The sequence below is a fragment of the Melospiza georgiana genome, chromosome Z (genome assembly GCF_028018845.1).
Source record: "Melospiza georgiana isolate bMelGeo1 chromosome Z, bMelGeo1.pri, whole genome shotgun sequence".
In the NCBI taxonomy this organism is placed as follows: domain Eukaryota; kingdom Metazoa; phylum Chordata; class Aves; order Passeriformes; family Passerellidae; genus Melospiza; species Melospiza georgiana.
Window position 1 is genome coordinate 57802286 of NC_080465.1, and position 24915 is coordinate 57827200.

General features: G+C 35.8%; 1 protein-coding gene across 4 annotated transcripts in view; it reads right to left on the reverse strand.

Annotated features, from left to right (window-relative positions):
- The window catches only part of FER (FER tyrosine kinase), a 158547-nt gene that overhangs the window by 29165 nt on the left and 104467 nt on the right, over nucleotides 1-24915 (reverse strand). For all 4 annotated transcript variants that reach the window (XM_058043459.1, XM_058043461.1, XM_058043460.1 and 1 more), the window contains 3 exons: nucleotides 24494-24609; nucleotides 22794-22888; nucleotides 8882-9005 (listed from right to left, as the gene is read on the reverse strand). In XM_058043459.1, coding sequence (XP_057899442.1) covers nucleotides 8882-9005; nucleotides 22794-22888; nucleotides 24494-24609 — 335 coding nt within the window. The remainder of the gene's footprint in view (nucleotides 1-8881; nucleotides 9006-22793; nucleotides 22889-24493; nucleotides 24610-24915) is intronic.

Below are 24915 nucleotides of genomic sequence, written 5' to 3' on the forward strand. Positions count from 1 at the left end.
ACAAATTTTCTTTTTGCATATTTTTTCTCTCACTCACAATCTTACCCACTTGTACAGTAAAATCTAGAAGGGCAGGAGCAATGTAAAGGAAAGCTGTGAAATCTCAGAAGGAAAAGCCCTGGACTAACAGAAGGTAAAAGAACCTCAAGAAGTTTAAGGTTTAGGGTCACTTTCTTACAAAATATTATCCTTAAAATGGCACATTTCTGTCCCTTTATATTTGCACACAACATATGATCCTTAGCAAGGATTTTTCATGTTCTTCTTTGTGAGACTAAGACCTCAAACCATAAATAAGTTATGCATAAATGCTCAATGTTCTTTAAAAATGCAAGTCAGCTGACCAGAATGAAGAACCTGCCTTCTAATGGTAAATATCCAACCTCTAATTGCTAACTGACAGGTGAAATGTACCAAACAGAAAGAAAAACTATAAGACATTATAAATTTCTAGCTATTCTGAAAAGAATTGGATTTTTAGCTTCCCTTGTATTAGCAGTTATCAGTGAATTCTATCACCGCATATATCTGTACTAATACAGGTTACTGACAATATTGACACAGTATTTTTTAAATACTTAGGTCTACAAAATAATTCTGCAATAACATGCCAAACAATTTAATTATTACTATCTTTAGTTTAACACTATATGACATTTTAAATCACCATCCTAGAAAAACTGGAATATTGAAAGCTCAGAGGACTGGATATTTTCCCCATTTTATGGAGAACACATGGAAGGTGATACTTAAGCACATACTGAATAGGGATCACTAGGCAAAATTCACAATAAAATGAAAATATCTGCTTTACTGAGTATTTTAACACACACTTCAAAACATTAATATCAAGAACTATGCTTAACTGATCATCCTGGGTTATCCCTGATGCCATTCAGTTGATATACAGGCAGTGCTATCTTCAGACATAAAATGGAAGCTAAAGGAAATGTCAATTAGGCAAAAATAAAGATGAAACATTGTAACAGCCTTTTCAAAAGAAAATACAAACATAGAAAGAAAAAGGTAATTTCCCTTTATTTAATATGAATAAACCTCAATTTGCCATTTGAAGCTCAGGAACAGCATAATCTAATATCCTATACTAAACTGGCCTCTGGGAAAATTAATTATTAATATTAGCCTCAGAATGACCACAGTTGAACAAGAACTTTGTTTTCCACTAGTATGAATAGATACCTTATATTTTAATATTTTAAGAGAAGAGTAGTAAGTGGTAGAACTAAGTAGTACTGGAAAATCCCCATGGCAAATAAAATCTGTCCTAATAGCAGCTGAATAAACTATCATGTTATTCCTAAAGAAGAAAAAAGCAAGCACCAGAGCATCCAGTTCTATCATTAATGTAACAATTATTAAGTTAATGTAATACTTTGTGTATTTGTGTAGTCTACTGCATGTTTATTTAATACAGTAACATGAAAAAGCCACAATTCAAATATGTTTTTCCTGCACATTGCGACCACTAACTCCTCTGGTAACAGCACTAACTTGAGCATACATCAGGAATATATAAAGATAGCATGGTCTTAGGGAGACAGAATGACGTGGGGATTTACAGTAAACAAAAACATATGCAGACCTTTCTTATACCACACTTTGGCCATCCAAACCCACACACCTGTTACTCTAATTACAAGCCTTGTGCAGCTATGGCAAAGCTCAATCTGTGATGCCTAGTTTGCTTTTAATATAGCCTGGGGTGAATTTCAAATGAAGCACACAAGGGAAAGCAGTATCAACCAGCAGAACAATTGCACAGCGTCCACAAGGAAAAAACTGTATTTCTCTTCCTTTTAAATTCTTTTGTTACCAACCATGTCAAAATTGAATAGCTTAGAGAAACAGATAATAGATTAGAAGAAAGTTCAATTTTTATTCAGACGCAACTCTTCACCATAGCTCACAGGCACTTCCATTACAATATACTTCGAATTCAATACTCACTCTAATTTATTATAATGAGTTTAAAGTATACAATATTCATGGGCTTAGATACTCATGTTTCCTGGGTTTTTTTCCCTTTAATGCTTTCAGATTAGATTCATACAGGCTCACTAAAGAAAAAAATAATCACTCTGCTCAAGTAAGATCTCAACCAGAAATACTAATTCAGAACTGATCCACATTAAATCGCAAATGTACTTCTCTAGGATCAAACCACACTTACCAATGTAACAGCAGGAAAAAAAAGAGGCGGGAATCTCTTAAAAATCTATTCTTAAAAGCTGAAACCTGGTATACAATACTCTAAAAACTATTCCTAAATGGCAAGCTTAGTGAAATCCAGCAATGTTCAGCTGCCTCTCCTGGATGACAGCAGTTGGAGAGCCCTGTATTAGTTATTTTAGGGCTGGAAACACCTCATTTTGAATGAAAACTTAGACAAATAATTTCCTGGTGCATTTGAAGGCACCGACACATTTGTCTTTGCCAGTGTTATGGTCTGAAATGCAGTTTTAATAGCCACTAATGAAAGAAGGATCATGGCAGACCAAATGTCCCAGCAGCACCCATGGAGTGCCGGCATTAATGTGCTGAGAGATGAGCAGCACCACTGTTCTGGAAACAGTGCCTTCCTCTATTTGTTTAGCAACAGCTGGGAGTCCCAAGAGCAGCTCTCTGAACTCAGTTTTTTCTGGAAAGAGTTAGTAGACAGATCCCTATTTACCCACCACAGAACTACGAGATGGAGGGTTTTTGTAATCTTGCAAATGGCTCTTTCATTAGTACACTTATGACCAATAGAATTAATAAAAAACAATAATGTGTATAAAACTGGCAATGCTTTAATTGCACATCATATTTATAATCTAATAAAGTCAGTGGAAATACTCATTTTGGTGAAAAACCCTCACCAGTTAAAAGGCAACAGAGAAAGGCATGCCCATATTAAGAAATAAAAGCTCATGGTAATGTGTCAATCAAGTTCAAAGTTTGATTAAAAATTATTTTATTGACATAGTAGAGTAAATTTTAGTGGATTTTTTTAAAACTAACAATATATCTTATATAAAGTGGCCTGCAGAAAGTAACAGCTCTTCATCAAAGTTTCCATTTGTTTTTCTCTTTAAACAGAACAGAAATATCTGAATATTTATATTGAAAAAAAATTGTTTCAAACATCATTTTATATAAAGCAGAAACATCTTCTTATAAAAAAGGACCAAAACTATGATTATTCATTACATTTACAGAGTGCTTCAACTGTAGCACTGACTATAATTCTCTCAAACACTTATTCATTGAAGCACGATCAACAGGTATTACCAACACAGAAGTACATACTTTTTCATTCAGTTATAAATAAATTTTCTATGAAAGAAAGCTATAGAAATGGAATCTCAGATCATTGTTTTATACATGTAATTCGGAAGGAATCATAAAAAGATAATTAATAATGGCAAATTAATCCTTGCAATAAACCTCAGAGAGCTGAGGTGCTTTACCACCTAAATGCTGTCTTCCTTTCTAAGTCATACACTAGCAGATAAAATTACAGAAACTGCAATAAAGGTCTCAGGCATTGCAACTGGCCAGGAGGAAATGCAATATTCAGAAACAAGTGCCCAAGCTGCTGCAGAACAGAACCAAAGCTGTTATTCCAGGGAGCACAGGGTTGTGTGGAGCCTCCCAAGGGCACACACAGAGAAGTGTTGAGCTACTGTCTTTCATGGGATTTAAGTAGAGAAATCAAGCAGACAGGTTCCTTCTTAGGAGGGAGACCTGCTCCATTTTGGAGCTAAACAGTCACTCTCCTGCTCCCAGGAGGCTCCAATCCCTCCTGAAACAGAGAGAATTGAGCAGCACCTTTGCTAAACTGAAAACGATCACTTTTCATCCTTTTCACGGTAACTGAACTGTTGTTCCAAGTAGAAACAGAAGATTCACCAGAAATAAATTACCTACTTAACTATTTATTATAGCTCTTAAGTTCATGGTAATAAAAGTGTTCTGACACTCTTTTTCCAAAATTCTATACATTGGCAGTTACCAGACTTGAGAGGCAAAAAAGTTCCCATAGCAGAGCAGATCGGCTAAACTAGATTAGTATCAGGGAAGCAAGTATGTTCCTAGCAATTTATATGTAATTAAATTAAATTATACAATCTAATGAAAACTCTAGAAATCCTGAATTACTATCCACAGAGTATCCACAGAGTCAGGATTTCATAACATGAAAGTAAGCCAGATTTAACATAACACAGGTGTTTTCACAGCTACATAACCAAAGCAAACAGAAGAAATAGCACTATGACTAAAAATGGAAAAACTAGATCAGAAAACATGATCTTCTTGCCAACCAGCACATCTTTAATTCAGAATACAGGAGACCTCCAGAAGATAATTTCATTGACTGAAAGGAAAATTTGACATTGAATGCAGGGACCTTAGTCCCTGTTTCCTCACAATCATAGTGCATCTGTTGCAAAAAAGTCAACCTGATCTTGTAGAAGACATCCCTGCACATCCAGTAAAGTTCAACAGAAATTGCAGCTTCCCTCCTATAGCCCCCAAGACAGCTTTGAAAACTGAACATAAATTATGGACAAATGAATTCACCATATGCAAATCAAGTACTGGAAAAGAAGGCCACTCGCAAATGCTTATAAAGCCAACTCAAATTATCACATCTCCATCCTTATCTTCTGTTTCTAATTAACAGAAAAATTGAACTATCTAAACAATAGCATATGGTAAAAATGAAAGCTAGAAACAATTCTTCAATCTCATGTTAATTAAATGGAGATGAAATGACTACATTCTTCTGTGCATGTTCAATTACTCTTTTCATTTTTTTAATAACATCTTTTCATGCAGCTTTTTTTCCCCCTGAAAGTGAAGTCATTTCTGTTCTTTAAAGAGAGAGCAAAGAACAAGTGATATCTGGATGCTAGAGAAAATGCAAATGTAGATCAAATAATAATTCAATAATCACTTACATGCCAATGTAAGCATTTTCACCTACTGATATAGTTAACACATTAAAAAATGAAAAACAAACAGCACATTAGTTGTGGTGCACTCCCAACTACTTAAAGGGTAAATTAAAGTGTAATTCAGACAATAATTTCCAAAATCCAACACAAACTGGGGTAGAATTTGAAAATATAAAGGCTAAGTGTAGCTACTGCAGTTACAACTAAAGAGCAGCATCAAAAATAATGCGAATAAAGGTATGAGTAGCCCTAATTCCTCTTAGCAGGTAGCCAATTATGCATGGTACTAAATTAATCACCTAAAATACTACAAATATTTATGGGGGATTCTGAAAAAAATCCTTAAATGAAAGAACTTACATTGAACACTACAAAAAGATAACAGCATGAAGCAAACCAATTTCACTTTACTGCAATCTATGTAATAGATACTATTTCTAACTATACATTACTCATCTTTAAGCAGTAGTAATCAAGGTCTAAGGACCTTTAAACAAACAAAAAGATTAAGGTTTTTTAACCACTGCTTAGTCCATTGCCTCTAGTTAATTTTCTCACCTCTTTTTTTACCTGAGAACCACTTTCAGTAGATGAACTTTTTGACAAAAAAAGAACAAGTTTAATGTTCTTTCAGAAAACCACTATTTTTTTTACAGAGTGCTAAAGCTTCTTACTGCTATGAATTAAATTGTTCCATTCCCACTGACCTCCTGTCAACATTAAACTTACACATAACCAATCTGTCCTACCTGACTTAAACTGTAGGCAGCAAAGACTCCCAAATTTCTTGTACAGACCATGCAGCCAGATGCCTGCACTTCCAGTGCTTGGGAAATTCCAGTGGGCTTCTGAGTTAGAACACCCAAGAACTTGCTCATGGAGCATAACACAGCTTGATTTTTCCCTGTTCTTCTGGGCTCCTGCAGCAGACAGGGGTTCTGGACTGATGCACCTCCAGCCACTCCCCAGAGTGTCCACAAATCTTGGATCAGCACTCAAAGAGAGGACAGACCTAGCAAAATTCTATGTATGCCAAGCCTACCAAATTACAGTTTAGCCATTGATCAAATACATTTTAGAACTTCAGGAGATTCTTTCCCAGAGTAAGCATTTGTAATCAACCTGTGTTAGCAACTAAAAGTAAAACCTACCAAGACAAGTTCGTTATTATTACTGCAAAAATCACTAAACTTTGTTGGTTGTTTGCTGATTCAGAAATTTTCATTATGTTTACCTATTAAATTTAGAAAAATTAACTCATAAATAAAATAAGCAGATGCTATAGCTAACCACATAAAACAATAAAGAATGTTGTATACAGAAGAAAATAAGACTGGTAAACTGTTGTGGTGTGGTGGCTTGCTCCGCTTCCCTCTGTTTTACATAATGGTTCTGCCCTGGTTCTCCTCCCCTCCCTGTTTCTGTCAGTCTTCCCAGCTCCTCCCCAGTTGCCCTGACAACAAATGTATCCTTTCCTTAGAAACCAATGTATCTTTTTCCAAGCCCCACCCCAGTGCCCTGCCAGTCACTCTTCAGCCCCACCTCTTTCTCTGGAACATTCTAGCTAGGGCGTTGAGTGATTGGTTCAGGGGCCGGGGCCCCTCCCTCAGTTTGTTATAATTGGTGTTTCTTTTATGTCAATCTCTTGTTCCCCACTCCCCCCTGTCACCCTACTGGTCCAAAAAACGACTCCTCCCCTGGATTCCCTTCCCTTTATAAATTCATGTAATCCCTCCCTTCTTCTTTTAGATTGCTGGCCTCCCTGGATTCGCAGTAAGGCCACGCTTGGTGTAACTCTCTCGTATTCTTGCAGGCTGAAGCTTTAAGGCGGCCACGTCCTTGTTCAAGGCCGCCCTGCTACTGTAACGGTGGGTGCTGACCGTAGGCGCTGTCCTGGCGTCGAGGCGGGGACAGTGCCCCTTTGGCTGCAAGCGGTGCTGGCGTGCTTGCCATGCTTGCGTCTTCAGCCGCGCCGCTTCAGTAAACTAATACTGGAAATGCGTATTTTGGTTAAACCTGTGTGTTTCATAAAAGTAGGAAGTTCTCCTTGAATGCGTGGTTTGCTTGTTTTGTTACATTAAAACGTTTTATTTAGAATAGGTTTCCTAAAAATTTTGGCTTTTCCTTTAGGAAAGTGCTAGCTCTCTGTGATAACCGTCTCTGACAATCTGTGGTAACCAACAAATTTCATTAATATTTTAGAAGTTAAAAAGTAAACAAGGAGACAGAAGTTCTGTTCTCTTTGTGTTACAGTAGGTGTAACCCAGACTGTGTGCATTGGCACGTCTATGGCACTAACAAAACATGTCAGATTTCATCTCTTTTTCCTCCTGACTTGGGAACTCGATGACACATTTGTATTCGGATTCTCAACTGAAAATTATGAAAAACTGAAATCTTCATATAGTAAGACAATACTCCACATATCTTCTCTCAGAAACACTTTCTCTAGATCACTATCAGCTTTGTAAACAAATTTTAGGAATAGCAGTTCCTATTCACCAACCAGCAGAGCAAATTTCTAGAGCTACACTGAAGCCACAATGTCATCTACAGCTACTAGAACATTCTTTTTCATACATCTGTGCAGGAATACCCTTTTCCCAGTGTTAAAATATAAAGGTACTTATAATTAAGGCAGCACGCTACCATTTAATGAATAAATATTGCAATTTTTTTTCCAATAATTGCAATAACGAACTTCAGTTATCCAGCTGCTATTTTTATCTTTGCTTTAATTAATTAAGAACAAAAGAGCTTAAACAGGCACTTCAGATTTAACAATGATCTGACTGTAATTAAGCAACAGGAGCATTTATGAGGCTAGCGTAAATCACTAATGCTGTTATTTGCTCTGATTTTTATGCCATTATATCCTTGACAAACAGAGCCAGGCTGAAACACATTCTGTCATGACAGAACGCTTACAATCCCTTTCTTGGATTTCCCTAAGGGAGTATTACATAGTTTTAGATCATGAATTCGGGTTTTTTTCTCTCAGTGTTTTTTATAGTTCATGATCTTGCAGAATTGTTTTGATTAACTCAATGTGCAGGATTGCAACTGACCCATTCACTGCTGATGAAAATCTAAGAGAAATGCCACTCAGGTTTCTGGTAAGAGCATTCACCAGAAAGGCATTACATCCCAAATGAACTGATGATGTAAATGAGATGTCACATGTTTCACAAAGGGTAAGACATCAAGATCAGAAATGAAAACTTGTTCTCCATAATTTTTCTGTGAAATAGATCATCATTATGTTTACATCTCATATTTCAGCCACAGCATTAAGTACATTGTGCTATTCTGAAAGAACAAAACAGGTGGAAACTAATTCCATCCTCTTTGATACAAATGGAGTATAAACAGTAATGGCAGAGTCAAACTGGAGAAGAAACAAGAAAAAGGAATGGTATGAACAGAAATAAGAAACTCAAACAGCATAATGTTCCGTAATCTTCCATACTTCTGAGAGAGCAGGTCAGGAAATTAATATTTTAAAATACAGAATTTTAGTTCTTAAAACTTAAGGTATTAATTTAATACTGTAGGTTTTCTGTTGGCCCAGCAAGTATCTGTAAATTTCAGACACGACATAAGCCTCACAGATTGCTTCTTTCTATGATTCATTCTCACTGTATGAATCAGGTTCCTTATAATGCATATCATTATGGTGAAAAATAATTTTTAACTTACACTAACAGCACCAAACTACAGACATCAAATAACGTAGCACATATTTGTTACCCAACTGAATATTTTTGAGTTAGACAAGTAATAATGACCAGTTAATCAGAAAAAGTATGTATTTTTAAATCGTAAGGTTCACTTCTGTGATAGTAAACACCATACACCTTTAAACACCTTGCAATTCTACTGAGCAAAGGTACAGTAGTGAGCAAAAAAATCTTCCTTACCTATGTATACAATTTTTAGATTCAAGATATGCCATACCAGAGGCAGCATCTAATGAAAATTTCACCAACTGTTTGGTTTTCAGCTCATCCTTCTTTTTTCTTAGGAATGACAGGAAATCACCTCCTAGAAAATCAGACAGATGGACAGTGAGACAGACTGATAGGACATACACATTCATTTCTCATTAGGCATGCAAGACCAAACAAAATGCAGGTTATTAGCTGTTCTCCTCATCCCAAGTTTGAGGCTAGTCCAAGAACGTGGAAAGAACTTATCTTTCAAAAATACATTTCCCCTTAAATAGTAGGTGCTTGAAAGTGAAAATTGCACAGCATGCTTTTGATACATCTAGTCTTCACTAGTGAACATTAAATACAGACTCACAAACTGCTGACAAAAATAACTGTGCATCTGTGATGCACATTTTTCTCTAATCACAGAATTACTAATTGTGAATAAAGAGGTTAGGTCCTGTTAGCTACATGAAAGTATTTACATTTTAACTGATCATTTGCAGTGATGCTTCTCTAATTCTACACAGATGTGTTGGAGAAGTAACAAAGTGTTTTTCTTCTGGGGCAGTGTTAACTGGACATTTCACCAGGGCAGTGGAAGGTGAACAGTTATTACTCTGCCCTCAGAGGAGCAAAGGCACTGTTCTCTCATCTGAGAAGTGGAAGGGGTCAGGGTGGAGAGTTTCCAAAAAGAAAACTGTGTTAGCAAAAAGTATTCTGAAAAACCAATTTAGGACAAAGGTAAGCTGGAAGAATGTTACACAAACACTGCAAAGCCATGTTCCAACTGATACAAATGTATTAAAAGACTTTTCCAAAATACATTTTATTGTTCCAGGCAAAGACCAAAAAATCACAGCAGACCTTTTCATACAACACAGTTATTTGATAGTGAGTAGCCAGTCATTGCCCCAGTATTTGTTTCTGTTCATTTATGACTGAAATATTAGGATTTGTTCTAAGCTGTTACACAATTTTATTTACTGCCTTTTCAGAAATATGAAATCATGGTATTATATGAAAAGTTTCATATGTGATTTCTTTTAAGAGGCTATCTATATTTATATTTCATGGTGCAAGAAATAAAGTAAGACCATATTAAAGAAAAAAATCAGATTTTATGAAGCCTTCAGATATTATGCTGGAGCTGCTCTTTAGTCCCAGACTGGGTAACACATAGATAGGAGAGCAAGAGGTGACTGGGTAGCCTTGACTCTAAAGCTAGTCAGAAACACCCTACACTGACTTTCAAACTCCAGTGAAAAAGGACAGATGACTTCTGCAAACCGACTGGGCAATGATATTTTTTCCTTAATCTGAGAGGTTACTGACATAGTCTGGTAACTGGTAAAAAGTAAGTTTTGCTAGTGGAAAGTAAGATAAGCACTCCAAAAAATAATGTGTCATTTCTTGTACATGTAAACAGAATGATTCTAGTTACAGCAGACAGCTAAAAAAAACTTGCAAACAACTCGCCCCTCCAACACACACAACAAACTGACGAAAATTTTGTTATTTATGTGCTGAGACTTCACTGCTCTCTACACAGGAATCATCTTTGAATGAGAAAGTATGACTACAAGCCTTTATGAATGTGTAATCTTCCCTTCTTCACAGACTGTGGCATTACTTTAATAAGAGCAGTAAATCAAGGCAGCTTATAAAAATACATTTAAGAACTTAAAAGGCATTTAAGATCTTAAAAAAAACTCTGCTGTCAGTCAATCAGTGCTTCAATATTGAAGGTTAATAATTGTTAGCAACTTCATGTAGGAAGAACTGAAAAGACAGACAAGCTCAGTTTGATATTCTGGGAAAATAAAATAGATAAAAGACCAAATGAACAAAAAAGGACAAAACACAAACAAGCAAAAAAACACGCAGAAACAAATGCCCTTAAAATCTTGCAAAAGTTCTCTACTTAAAAAAAACTTGCTATAACAACACCAGTGTAAACTATAATTCTCACAATACATATAAATTCTTCATATAAATAAGACAATGCTCTCCACAATCAACAGTGAAACTATCTGTTCTCAAGTAGCAAGGTATTAAAGACAATAAGGAAACTTCAACCAAACTTTAAACAAAAGAAAACCCAACCGTATCCACTAAAAATTTTTAAAATAATACATGTTATAAATTCTTTCTCAATATGCTCAAGCAATCACACTAATATCCCAATTTTCAACACTCTGTTTCTGAATGATATTAAAAGCTGCTCAGTTCCTAACATCAGAATATGTCAAACTCAAAAAGCACAAGCCTGTTACTTGCCAATGCAATTCACTACCATCAGGTAGTGATTTAGACTTGCTGATTTTCAGAGTGTGGCATGCATTGTATGAAATTCCAGAGTTTCCAGCAAAAACAGCACCATGTGTCGAGCCGTATACAGTGTACTAGATGCCTATCACTAAATTTTAATTACATTACTTTAATCTGTCTCAGGGTTTTCATCTTCTGTTTTGCTGCACCTGTCCTTGAATAAAAATGACAAAAATGTCTTCTAAATATTCTAAATATCTCCCCTTGCATAGAAATGGCAAAAACGTCTTCTAAATATTGTTTAACATTAATTTAAAAGCAGTGTTAGTAGCTTTTGTTAGTTAGACAAAAGAGCCAAGTAACACCCATCTCTCTCAGTACACTATATGTAATGTTTATGCTAAATCTGATTATCCTCATCATTGTGATACTAACATAGGCTTAAGTGTCTGTCCTTTAAGTAACAGAGTTACTTCTCAGTAAATTCTGACTTCTATTGTGGTCAATGTTCCAACTATTCATCTTCACAGCAAAGCACCCACATGAATATCTCCAAGGCTGACTTTGGAGTATTTCTCTACAAACTCTTCAGTGCAGAGCAGTGGTTTGCTAACATCTTTATGTACTTTTAAAATTAAATTTTAATATGAAAAGCCCTAATTCAGCATTTGCAGCACAGAGTGCCACAGCATTATTTCCAGCGTAATAGCTGTTGATACAAATGAAATAAACAGACCAGCAGACTACGTAGTAGTAAGCAATGTTTTCTCTTTTATGTGGAACTTCCATTATATTCTGCACAGCTACCTGTGATTCTCGTTAATGGCCCACAACATCTCTAGAAAATGGGGTATGCTCTAACAGCACTAAGAATTATCAAAAAAATTAGACCATTTTTTATATATATTATCATCTAGCAGAAATGGCTTGCCTGTTTTGGGTTTACGGGAAGGTATATAACAGTACCGGAATCCCTTCCTAGTACAACAGAATTATTTTACTAAGTAGAGGACAAAATACAGTTCACGAGCAGAAGCTCCATGAGAGCGGCCTGTTATAACTGGATTTCTGAACATAGTCCTTTGTGTATTTTGCTCTGGATGGGAACTATTTCTCATTATATGCTGGAATTCTGAGAGTGAAAATACCACGCATCACCAATTCCTAGTATTGGCTGTGCTTTACAGCATAAACTTCTTGTTGTACAATAAGTGGCATATCATGGTAATAAAACAGTTCATTCCTCTGCACACAAAAAAGCAAGCTGTTGCTTTGGAAGACAAAAAAACCCTGTGATCTATGAGAAGAGACCAAAAATGCAAGAAACAACAATGGAAAATGTTAAATAGGTTTACAAAGTATTAAGTTATGGCAATCTCTGATTTGACTGGCATTTATCATCAACTATGACCACATATTTCAGTGTTTTCCTGAGCTAGTGTCCATAGTGACACCTACCTACCTGCTCTAGGCACTCTTGGCAAGAATTCTGACAACAATTCTGATGCTGAACACAAGTAAAATATGTTTTGAAATGAAGATGGGAAATCTCCCACTGAATTGGTATATACACATACATTGTTTATATATGGGATCTCTATCTAGTATCCTAATAATATTATAAACAATTATACAAATATTAACATATGTCTTAACACAATACCAATTATTATGAACAATAGGAAGCTATTTGTATTCTTATTCACATACAAATTTTAATAAAGTGGGGTAATTTCCTTTGTTAAACAGCCTTTTTAACTATGTTTGTTTAAAGAGGTTGTTTAATTCTTCTTATATTTATACACGCATTCACCATGCAGATGCATCTTGCTTGTGGCCATATTTCCTAAAAGTCACCTAACCCAGGGGAGCTTTAGAACTTAGTATTCCTAATTGCTTTACATGCCATTGAAATATTATTGAAATTACCTTTATCTACACCTGTAAGTGTTTATAAATTTGAGAATTTAAATGGTCAGTATTCCAAGTAGCCTTAAAGCAATTTAGAATTTCCTTTATTGTCCAGTATCTTAATACTATATACATGGCACCAAAAACATAAGCCTAAATGGAGTTACTTAAAACTATGAATTTAAAATAGTAAACATGCATCTCTAGGGAATTCTAGGAGATAAGTTTTTTAAGTATGTAAGAAGCGATTGACAACCTATTTAAAGTACAAGGGTTTAAAAATGCTAAAACACATTTTCAGTAAAGTACTGCACCTTCACATTTCAATTAATGCATCACTTGTGTGCAATGCATTACTTTAATATTGTTTTTGTTCTTTTATTTTATATATGTAGTACCAGAAATACTACATATTTTTATATGTATTTATATAACTTTCCGTACAGTACAGAAATTGTAAATAAACCCAAGGTTTACTTTTCCAACTGCATAGAGAGTACTATTGTGAAGTTCAGTTAAAACTTCAGTTTTCCTGTAAAGCAAAGCAAATAAAAGTTGTTATAATCATGCAAAGTGCTGCCAATGTAGTATTAACAATGGCAGTACTGAAGTATGAGTGGAAATATCTGTATGTGAAAACAAAAGAAGAAGAAAGAAAAAAACAATTAAACTAATAGTGTGCACTGAGACCCAAGGACAGGAGCAACAGCAGCAAAGAAGTGAACAGAGAAAATGTGGCTTGCACCAGAACTGTGCTGTGGATGGCTTTTTAGCAGACACCTGTGATGAGATCAGAACAGAGATGACTCATGAGCACAAAATATAACTGCACTGTGATAAAATAAAGATGAGAAGAAGGTTACAACACATTTATACGTGCTGTTTCACTTCCTTTCAACTGGATGACAGACCACAGACATATGATTATCAAAATAAAGGATATATTGACTATGCTCAGCAGTCCTGCTTTAGATTTCAGGAGGATCAAATAAGGTAGAGCATGAACCCAATATCCCGTGTGACGTAAGTGCCTGTCCAAAACAGAGTCTTTAATCACCTGTCAAGAAGACATCAGAAATCATAGCAAGACATCAACAGCTAGCATCCCTTGTCTTCTGTGCTGCCAAAACAACACTACCCAGACTACTTGGACTGTTTATGTTTTAGTATTGTGGCTGTAAGGATACCCACTGTGAGTGTAGAGATAAAACCTACTTCAGAAGCTACCAGAAAGGAAGGCCTTCCCATTCTTCAATAAATAATTCCTGTAAACTGATTATGCTCAATAATCCATAATCAAAGGCCTCAAAAAGTATTGCAGAGACATGACAGCTGATATGAAACAGAATGTACCTGAAGAACAGAGGATTTTTTTAATCTAAAGAAAAACAATTAACCAGTAAACATTTTTTAAACACAGACAAATTAAATACCTACTATAGCAAAAACTGCTCTAGGCAAAGTAAAAAGAAAAAAGTGAATAGCAAGAAATAAAAAGAAAGAAGTTGAATACAGAAGTTTTTGAAACTACCAAAACACTTCACTAATTTTTTATGTTTGGTTGGTTTTATTCAGTTTAAAAAACGGAATTTCTGGTTTAATCTACTTGCTGATTTGATTTTGTACAATATTGATACAAAATATAGTAACATCAAAGCCTAGAACATGTGAAGAGATAAAAAATTGAATATAGTCTGAATTGCTACTATAAAAGAAGACCAGAACTTTGGTCCTGTTTTACTAAACAGTAGCTCTGAGAAAAAAGAAATTTTTAATCACCACCACCTACAAAGGAATCTGACTTTTCTTAATAATCTGGAATCCATGAAGCAAAGAGGGAGGAAGAGACCCATATGCCCTACAGAGGTATGAGCAAGGCAAGGAAGAAGAAACAGGGTCTGTTCATATCTGTGTGCATACTGCACGAGGGCTGGTGAGGAGAGGGAAAAGTTGGGACACATGGAGAGAAGGAATCTGTGGGAGGTGTCTGGCTCTTTGAGTGAAACGCCCAACTACAGGAGGTGGCACAGGCAGAAGCACAGCCAGTTGCAGAGACACAGAGACAAATCAAAATGGGAGCTGGAAACTTAATAGGATAAAGTGAGAGAGAAAACCTAGAGAAGCAGACAGGAGTCTGTGTGAAGAGAAACTGTAGGGTAGACAGAAAGTGGCTTCACCAACGAGTAATAATAAGAAGATAACTTATTTGACTGGAGAAAAAAAGAGAACAGAATAGAAACAAAGCCGGACAGTCACTATCACTGCAGTTTATCTCTAATTGGAATTTGATGGATTCCTCTTTTTTTCTGTTGTATTAATTTTGGACAGTGTGCAGTAAAGACTCAGGATGTGACTGCAAGATAGGACTCAGATCTAAAATCTGCTCACAAAAGACAGCTACAGAGGACATACAACCAATACAAACAATGGGTGAGATCATGCAAAACTTGCTTAAAGTTTAAGGGACTCTCTAAAGAGAAGCAATTAGGAAAAAAAAACATGAATGATCTCTATAGAGATCTCACTGCCTTCAAAAGTAAGAAAGAGGAAAAAAAATACTGAAGTAGAAGACACAGCAGCTGAATCACACAATGTGAAAGTAAAAGTTCAGATATTTCCTAGCATCAACCAGAATTCCAGGCCTCTGCATGAAATCAGTGACACCTCAGAGACAGGAGGTCTAATCTAAGGCTCAAGTAAGCCACAATATACATGGTCTTCAGCTGCTCTTAGCATCTGCTCTCCTTTATCCAAGTAGAGAATTAATTTAGCAAAAAGCTCAAGATAATAGGGATGTTGTATTTCATATTAATAAACAAATTATACACATCTCAGTCTCAGAACTGAGTTTTTAGTTATAAATGGGTTTACTGGTTCCAGTGAAAGTAACAAGAGAAGTGCATAAACTCAGCTGTGATTTGGTGCTATACTCCAGATTATCACTACATGCAGGAAATAAGAGCAATTCCACAAAAGTAAATTAAGATTTAGTAAATTGTATCAGCTCCCCAGCACCACCTATAATGGATCTGTAGGTATTCCTACACTTTATGCCCTGGAGCCCTCTTTTCCAAAAAAAGCCAAAAAGTGAGCCTGGTAGGTCAGGAAGACACCACACTTCATTGGCACATTTCTGACATAACACACCCCATGGAAGTTGAAAAGTGTTCTAACATACAGGAAATAGCAATGGGAACCACATTTCAGAAGACAGGGAGTGAATAAACTAAGCCAGACCAAACCCAACCACAGGTAGGACAGCATGAACAGGGTTCAGAGGTAATCTCACGCTTGGGTTAAGAATCATAGAATCCCTTGGGTTGGGAAAGACTTGCAAGATCATCAAGTTCAACCTTCAACCAAACACCACCATGTTCACTAAGCCATATTTCAAAGTGCTAGGTTTAGTCATTTTCTGAGAACTTCCAGGAGTGGTGACTGGCTACAGGCACATCAGAAATGGCCATGCTCAACTCGGGTGTGCCTGGGAGTCAGGGCACATGCAGCAGTGCTGCACCTGAGCTCATAAAACCTGCCACCTCTGATTGGTTTCTGCATCAGTGGCACAGGCAATTTGCATCCCAAATGATTTGGAACAGACCTCTACAGGTTACCTTATCCAGCTGCAAAGACAGAACTTATGACCTTGCTCCCCCTTGGAAGCTGGCTGCACATGTCTGGATATAAGTTGAGTATAGCTGAAACCTAATTCTGACAATCTTCCCACTAGATTACTGGATATTTCCATAGCTGTTTACATGTACAGGCATAGCTCTACCTTTTTCCAGCTGCCAGCATTTAGAACATACCAACAAGAGTTAGCTAAAACAACAAACACAAATTCACTGTTAAGTTAAAAAGGAAGTTGCTTTTTTTAAAAGCATGTATCTATTATCAGAAAGGAATTCTACAGTGGTATCAGTAAGGCACACTGGTACCCCAGTGAAATGTAATGCATTAGGAGAATGAAAAATGTCCATGAACACACTGGGGAGAGGGGGTGAGAATCAAATCAGAGCAGATCACTGCTAGAACAGACTAAATATGGTATGTGGCCACAGAATGGATCAGGAGCCAAGAGACAACTTCTGGGAAATTGTTTAGAACTGTCTGAAATACTGGACCTGGAACAGGAATATCATCTAGTTTTCATAATGTCATAATATATAATATCCTCAGCATGGATCATATTAGCATAATGCATATGCTAGAGGAAGCTATTTTAAGGCTCAAGAGACAAGACAGACACTTCAATTGCCTATATTTGAATGCCTGACGTAGCAGAAATAAAATTATTCCAAGATATTTTTGGGGTTTTAATTTTAACTATGTTGGTTATAAAAATGTTTAAATATATAGAAACCCAAAACAGAGAAAGCAGGCTACCAACTTGAGATTAAACGTTTCACCTTCGAAAAGAAAGAGGTCACAAAACATGTGACTTCAAGCTTCCATCTACTACCTTGAATCAAGCACTGGAACACACAAAGATGTTTGCATCTACTTTTAATTAGACAAATTTTTCAGAGAGAGCTGGTGCAAGCACGATGATGGTGCTTATCTTGCACACTCTTTGCTGGAGGGACAGAGGCACCATGGAAGATTCTGTAAGATAAGCTACTAAAATAGTTGCATGAAGTGGTAACTGCACCACAGGATTCCACATCTACCCTCAAAATAGATACTGTTCTAGAACTCATATTTCAGGGACACACCAAGTTCTTACCTCTAAATAAAATTCTCCTTTCAGGACTAAGATTCAAGTGAATTGAAATTAACATAAAGAAGAAAGGAAAGAGCGTTGTAGCTTGGGATTGCTTTTTGCATCTTACAGATTACATTTGGTCTTGATTTGTTCTTCCCCTAAAGAAAGAGGAAAAAACATTCACATTTTTAATGGGACTCCTGCAGTTCCTTTTTGATTACATGGGAGATTGGATGATAAATTATAAGCAAATGAAAATGCAGTTTAATGATTCTGAGTAATGCAATGAATTAAAACACACTTTGTCACCTGTGATCACTAAAAGAGAAGTTGGGGCCAGAAAGATAACAGTTAAAAAGGGTAAAAGAGAAGGGGATTTTAGTTTCTTTTTTTTTCCTTTTTTTTTTTAAATGAAAATATGTTGAGTTCACTTTGAAAAGAAGAGAACAGGAAGCAGGCTTTGTAGCCCCTTCAGAATGTTCCTGATAAATCTTTTCCACGCCCCAATAAAATACAGCATCCATTTGTCTCAGCTGTCAGTCTGGACTCTGGCAGTATTCCAGGCAGTCTTTTTGATCATCATATAAATTTGCCGGAAATGAGCTGCTACGAAAACTCCTTATGCCCTGTGTGGCATAAAGAGACAATGGCAATTAGTTCTTTCACTGTTCTGAATACCAAAGCAGTTCCTCATAATTATTTCGCTTTCTTCAGTTTTAAGGTCAACAATGCAAGATAAAGCACAGAAATTCCACTGGGACAACAGACATAGAGCAAAGAAAAATTAATAAATTAACACAGAAAATATGAGTATAATGCTCAGTTTTTCAGATTGACTTGTCATTACAGGAAAGTAACATTCTTTCTTACACAGCACTATAAACTCTTACACAAAGTTCTGCTCTTTTTCATGTGGGAAACAATCCCTAACAAAGGATTATCTGCATTAGAAAATTCCAGTGGTTGCAAATACGCAGCAATTCCCCCTGAACAGCTTTAAAACTCATGCTGCACATTTACTTCATTACTTTTCAGTCAGGTTAGTCAAGTCCATAGGACAATACAAACTCACGGCTCTACAGTACCATCACGCATTTGGCAAGTTTCAACATACAGGGTTTCTTCCCCCAAAATTCATTAGCAATTCTCATTTTAACTTCCTCTCTCTTTCTTAGGATAAACTGCATAATTAAAGTGTATCACAACAGATTAATAAAATTTTACTGTATTCAGTTATGAAGCAGTCCAGTATTCCTATTTTTAGATCAGAAGATACCAGAAAAAAAAACTCCACCAAATGTGACCTTTGCAACAAACCTTATCAAACCCATCTTAAACAGCATTTCACTATAAAGCAGTAAAAATGAAGAGGAATATTACAAAGAAAATAACCTATAGCAACCTACATGATGTTCAGAGTCATACAAGACACTAACATGTTGCAATGGTCTGATTTATCTAAGCAGCAGTCTTTTTAACAGTCCTAATGTTTTCCAACTAGGAACAATAGTTGTCATTGAGAAAGAGTCATAAGTCACAGAAGAAGGGGAAATCTCTATGGTACATTCTCCATTAATAACAAAATGTTTTAATAGAAAGATAACAATTTACAAGTAGAGTTATTTTCTCATTTCTTAGTCTGCTATAAATTTCACAGAAGAAAACCAGGCCACTGTAAAATTCAGGGGGTTTTATTATTACATGATAGTTGAAAAGCAATCCAGCAACTACAGCACTGGGCCCTTATAAAGTTCCGGGCTGTCTATCCTTTTAGTTAGTATTTCAATGTCATTTAGGTAAAAAAGAATAAAACCAATTATTTGCAAGAGTGCCTTAAAGGTTATTGCAAATTTATCCATTATGCAACCACAAAAATTTATAAACCATCTGCTTGGCTAGACTCCTTTTTCACAGAAACTAGCTAGCATAACTTAAGCCTGCAAATCAGATTTGTGTATAGATCTCAAATAACAAATACATAAAATGTTAATAAGAAAAATAGTAACAGTTTATTGATTCATTTTCCTTGGCTATCTTGGTAATTTTGGGAAGGTGAGGGGAGGAAAAGCAAGACAATTTGTTTAGGATTAAAAAAAACTTTAACTTTTAGTAACTGCAGATTCCTGAATGGTGGTTTTGGGTCTCATTTCTTGCATACAGGTAACTTTCCATATATACATGAAGGAAATTGCTGCTACATACAGTTTAGCTTCTGTTAGTATAGAACAAAGAACATTTTACTTAGTTTATTTCTTCAACAATTAAAAAAATAGTTTATAGAAAGCAACACTAAATCTGAATTCTACAATAAATAAACAATGCACACATTCTGCAAGGAACAAGATGTTCCTTCCCATTTGTAGAGGAACCTGCAGAAAGACCTGTAGGAAAAGACTCAGGAGAGAAGAGACCTGGCCCTCTAAAAACCCAGCCAATGGCAGGGAGATCAGATGCATTTTTCTCTGTCCCTTAAAGAGAGATCTGTACAACACACACACACATTAAGACCTTTCCCTAATTTCTTGATAGACAGATTGTGAAAACAACCAAGTCTTTCCTTCTGTACTGGAGTAATCTGTGATGGATTGACACTGGGAGGACATGTACAGTGAGACCAGGATGGCCAACAGCCAGTGAACAGTAAGCAAAGGATGTTTTTTTCTCACTAATATGTAGTTAGTTATGGTCAAGGCCAGGTGAGGTGGGGCTCTGAGCAATCTGTTCCAGCAGGAGGTGTCCCCTGCCCATGGCAGGGGGATTGGAATGGGATGATCTTCAAGGCCCCTTCCAACACAAACCATTCTATGATTCTAGATATCCATGACATGCTGCATTGTTTACTATTTCAGTTAATCCTTCCTATATCACCCATCTTGACATTTCTTTATTACAGGATATATCACTCATGTTAACACCCCTAAGAAAAGGGGTAAATAATTGTCTTTGACTTTGTTTCTCTGTTACTTGCTGGCAACATTTGGGCTATTTTTACACATACCAAAGGATGGACATGTAATTAAAGATGCATCTGCAACCCTTCTTTACCATTTTCACTGATGCCTGTGTGCATTGCTTTTAATCCCATTTACACCTTCAACAAAGATATGTCTGCAGAGCCAATTTACAACAGAATCACCAACAGAGCACCACCTCTCTATATAAAGTGCTAAGCTTCAATATATATTTCTAAGACCTGAATAAATTAAGACTCTGATTTGAAATCATAATTTGGAATGCAAAGCAGAATTAGCTGCTATGGAACCACACCAGAGGAGTCTCAAAAGACACAGTAGGTGTGCAGCCAATGTGTATTTGGGATATAAAAATGGCAGAAAATTTGCAGGCATTAGACAGAAGTCCAAAATCACAAGACAAATCCCTTGTTTTATGGATATGCTTCTAATTTTATCCTCAGGGAAAAAACTGTCAGACATTTATAAACTACCTGTGTTCTCAGGCATACATTCACAGAACACAGTTCTGAGTTAAAACTTGACATTTTTAGTTATTAAACAGAATGTCAGAGTTAAACTGCTTTAACACCTTCGAGCATAAACACATTTAAAACAAAACAATGAAGATACTGAGAGGAAGTTTAGTGTCAAGTAGAAGACAAGTTTACCATTATCCTGTTCCTCAAAGGGCAGTGTTAAATACCAAGTCAGAGCACTATTAACTACCATTTTTTGTCATCTCATCCAAATTTGTCACTAAAAAAAGAGAAAAAACAACAGAATCGCTGCTTCTCTACTCATCTAAGTGATTTGACATTTCTCTGGCATCCTTACGTTTTCTGCTCATATGGTCAGTCTTTTAGTGTGCCAAGAAGTAAGAGCACATGGGGAAGTGTGATGGCTTGAAGGCAGTCCCTTGTTTATCTGGGTGTGCAGGCAGAGCAGCCAGCCCAGGGGGTTTACAGACCACTGAAACAGGGCAACAGTTCTCTTTGGAAGAAGCTTCTTTCTGAAGCAAATTCAATTCCAAGAATGTTTGGATAGACTTGAACTGCAAAATAGGCATAAGAATCAGAAGAAAGTTCTGACTCAATTCCTCCTCAATTGTGTTAGCATGTTTCAACAACTTGTACAAGGCTCTGGAAAACCTGAACCAGAATGATAAAGGTGTTAAAAGATCAGGATTTACTTTTATCTTCAGAGATGTCTGGAGAAGCTGATTACTAAAGTACCCCTTAAAACTGAGGACACTGCTTTCAGTCTCCATTTTAATAAAGTTAATCGTGCATACAAATATAATAATCTAATATAATCTAATTTAATAAAGGCAGAAAACTCCACAAGGTCAAATAATTCATCAGTGCTCTACAGCCAGTATTCAAGAATTATAAGCAATCTAAGTCTTCCTGAATAAAATGGTTATTAAAGAAGCTTGCTGTACAATTCTGAAGATAAATCCAGCGAGATACAAAACAAATACAGTGTTGCATATTAAGCAGTACTAGAGGCTACCAAACCAACACATTTTGCAGCTGCTGAGAAAATCAACAAAGAGGTAAAATTGCCCAAAAGCTGTTATCATCTCGGTAATTTGAAATTCACTCCAGCCATTGCTAAATAAAATGGACCCAATCCCAAAAATAAAGCAACCTTAAAACGAAATAATACATTCTGGTAAAGAAAAAATATATATTAATAAAGGTGACCCAAACAAGAGTTATTAAAATTGAGACCTTACCCAGACGTGAAGTTTCTTCAAATACTTCTTATTCAATACTGAACTCTATTGTTAAAGGAAATAACATTTTATATCTTATGAGGAGAATAATGAAGCTTCTGTTGTCGTTAAAGGCTACAGTAAAATTCTCAACAGATTTGTGGAGCTCAACCACTCCAAAACTAGTAGAACCCAGCATTTTCAAAGATTTTCAATACAGGTGACTTTTGAGGTCAGCCATAGGAAAGCAGAATAAGACAAATAGAAAATAATACATTTCACAATATGGAAACAATGAAACCTATGGAAATATGCTGCAAAAAAAAGGAAAAAACCAATTACCTGGAACAAGTTCCATAACAATATATATAGGCTGTCGTTGAGTGCAAACTCCTATAAGTTTTACAATATTAGGATGATCATATTGCTTGAGTATTCTGCAAAACACACAAGAAGTTTATTATATTAATAAACTTTATTGTACAGGCTGATTAAACATTATAGGAGAATATCTAAAACCCTTAATGTTTCTTTAATGGAAGATATCGTTATTGTTATCAAAGAAAAAATATCACTACTGTTATCAAAATCAATGATTTGATAGAATCTGTTAGATCAATCACCACTCTGTTTTAAATTAATATCATAACTGATTCACTAATAAATAAAAAAATATTCTTATTGTAATTTTACCATTTGTCTGTGTGACACTTATCTATATATAACTAAAAAATGGCCTGATAGAACCCTTGTATATAATCAGAATTTCAGTGGTGGACCAGAAACAGAGCAACATCAAAACAGTATGCACAGCTTGTCTGTATGTTTCCCTGCTGCACTGTTCAAAAGAACATTTGTTACAATATTACTTTGAGAGATTAATTAATACAGTAAGTTTTAGAAGACTATAAGGACATCAGTTTTGAGAATTAAATGAACTATTTACATCTTTTGACACAATGTTTTAATAAGAACATTTCCAGCCTAAAACAGCATGCTATGATTTTTAAGTGAAAAGAAGAGCAAGAAAAAATTCTACAGAGACCTTGTAACTTAAATGTTCCTTCTGATGATATTTGCTGACTCAAAGCACCTCCTCTTTTTCCCATTTTCCCAAGGAACAAGAGTAAAATACTAACCTACACACACATTTAGCAAAAAATAACACATTCCATTTTTTCAGACCATTTTTTCCTATTAGAGTCAAGCTGCTTAAAAAATGACATATCTCTGCTGTTGCCAAGTTACAAGTTTTTTTAAATTATTCAACAGATAGGATGGCTGATCCTCATTCTATAAATGCAGATGGTGTCTTTTATTTTCCAATACTCATCACACTAACTTGGGAGTGGAAATCAAAGCATATGGATCCTCAAAGCAAGAAGGAGCAAGGCAGTTTAAAAATTATGACATTTATCTCAAGATAGCCCTCACCCTGGAGTCTGAGAATCTACCTATGTACATTAGCTGATACTCAGAATGCTTTGCACATTGTATCATGTCATATAATTTGGAAAATAAGCATATAATGTCATGCTGATTGACACAGTATAAAAAAAGCTCTACTGGAGCAAACTCTTCTTACAAAGAGAAAATTACTGAATGGGGCCTATAGCCCACTAAGAGAAGCAATCTGCACACATTTGATCACCTCTACTAGCCATGAATATAAGGCAGGAGTTAGGCCTGGTATAGGTATAGTCACACTTAAATTAACAGCATTTCCACTCTTCTTATCCCAATCCTCATGGTATATCTTAGAAGTTCTAAATGAAAGCACTTAAGACAACAAAATTTTATTTTACAGGCATGGCTTGCTTTGTCAACAAGATGGTTTCAGCAAGTGAAAATGCTACTGCATTCACACGTTAAAAATGCCAGTTTAGTTACGAGGGTGACAGCTGTGGAATGAACTGAGGGAGAGAAAAGAAAGAAAACTTTGACAACTGCTTTCTTGAATTTTTCAGAAGGTCAGGTTTTGTAAATGCATCTGGTGATAAAAACTGAAAAAAAACTGCCACAAGTAACTTTAGAGAACCTACCTGGCTTCAGACAGAAATTTTATTTTCAGTTCTTGAGGAAGATCTTCTTTGCAAGTTTTTACAGCAACAGGGGTTTTATCCTTTAATGTTCCTTTATACACCTCACCAAAATTACCCTGAAATCAGGAGAAAAAAGATCATTCTAGGTAAATAAAATCTTAATGAATTTCCAGAAGAAATAATGCAGAGAGCTACTGAAAGTGGACCAGAACTCTGGAATGTGTTTATGGAGCCAAATGAGGTTTTCTTTCAGTATCTGTCCTAATCAAAGCCATTCACTCTGACATAGTACACCTATTATGTGGACACAGCACATGAGTTCTGTTTTGACCTTGCTGGAAGGAGGAAAAAAACACCATTAATTAAGTAATTAGAATTATCTCATAAAACCTTTAAGTGGCTTTTCAAATCAACTGTAGTAC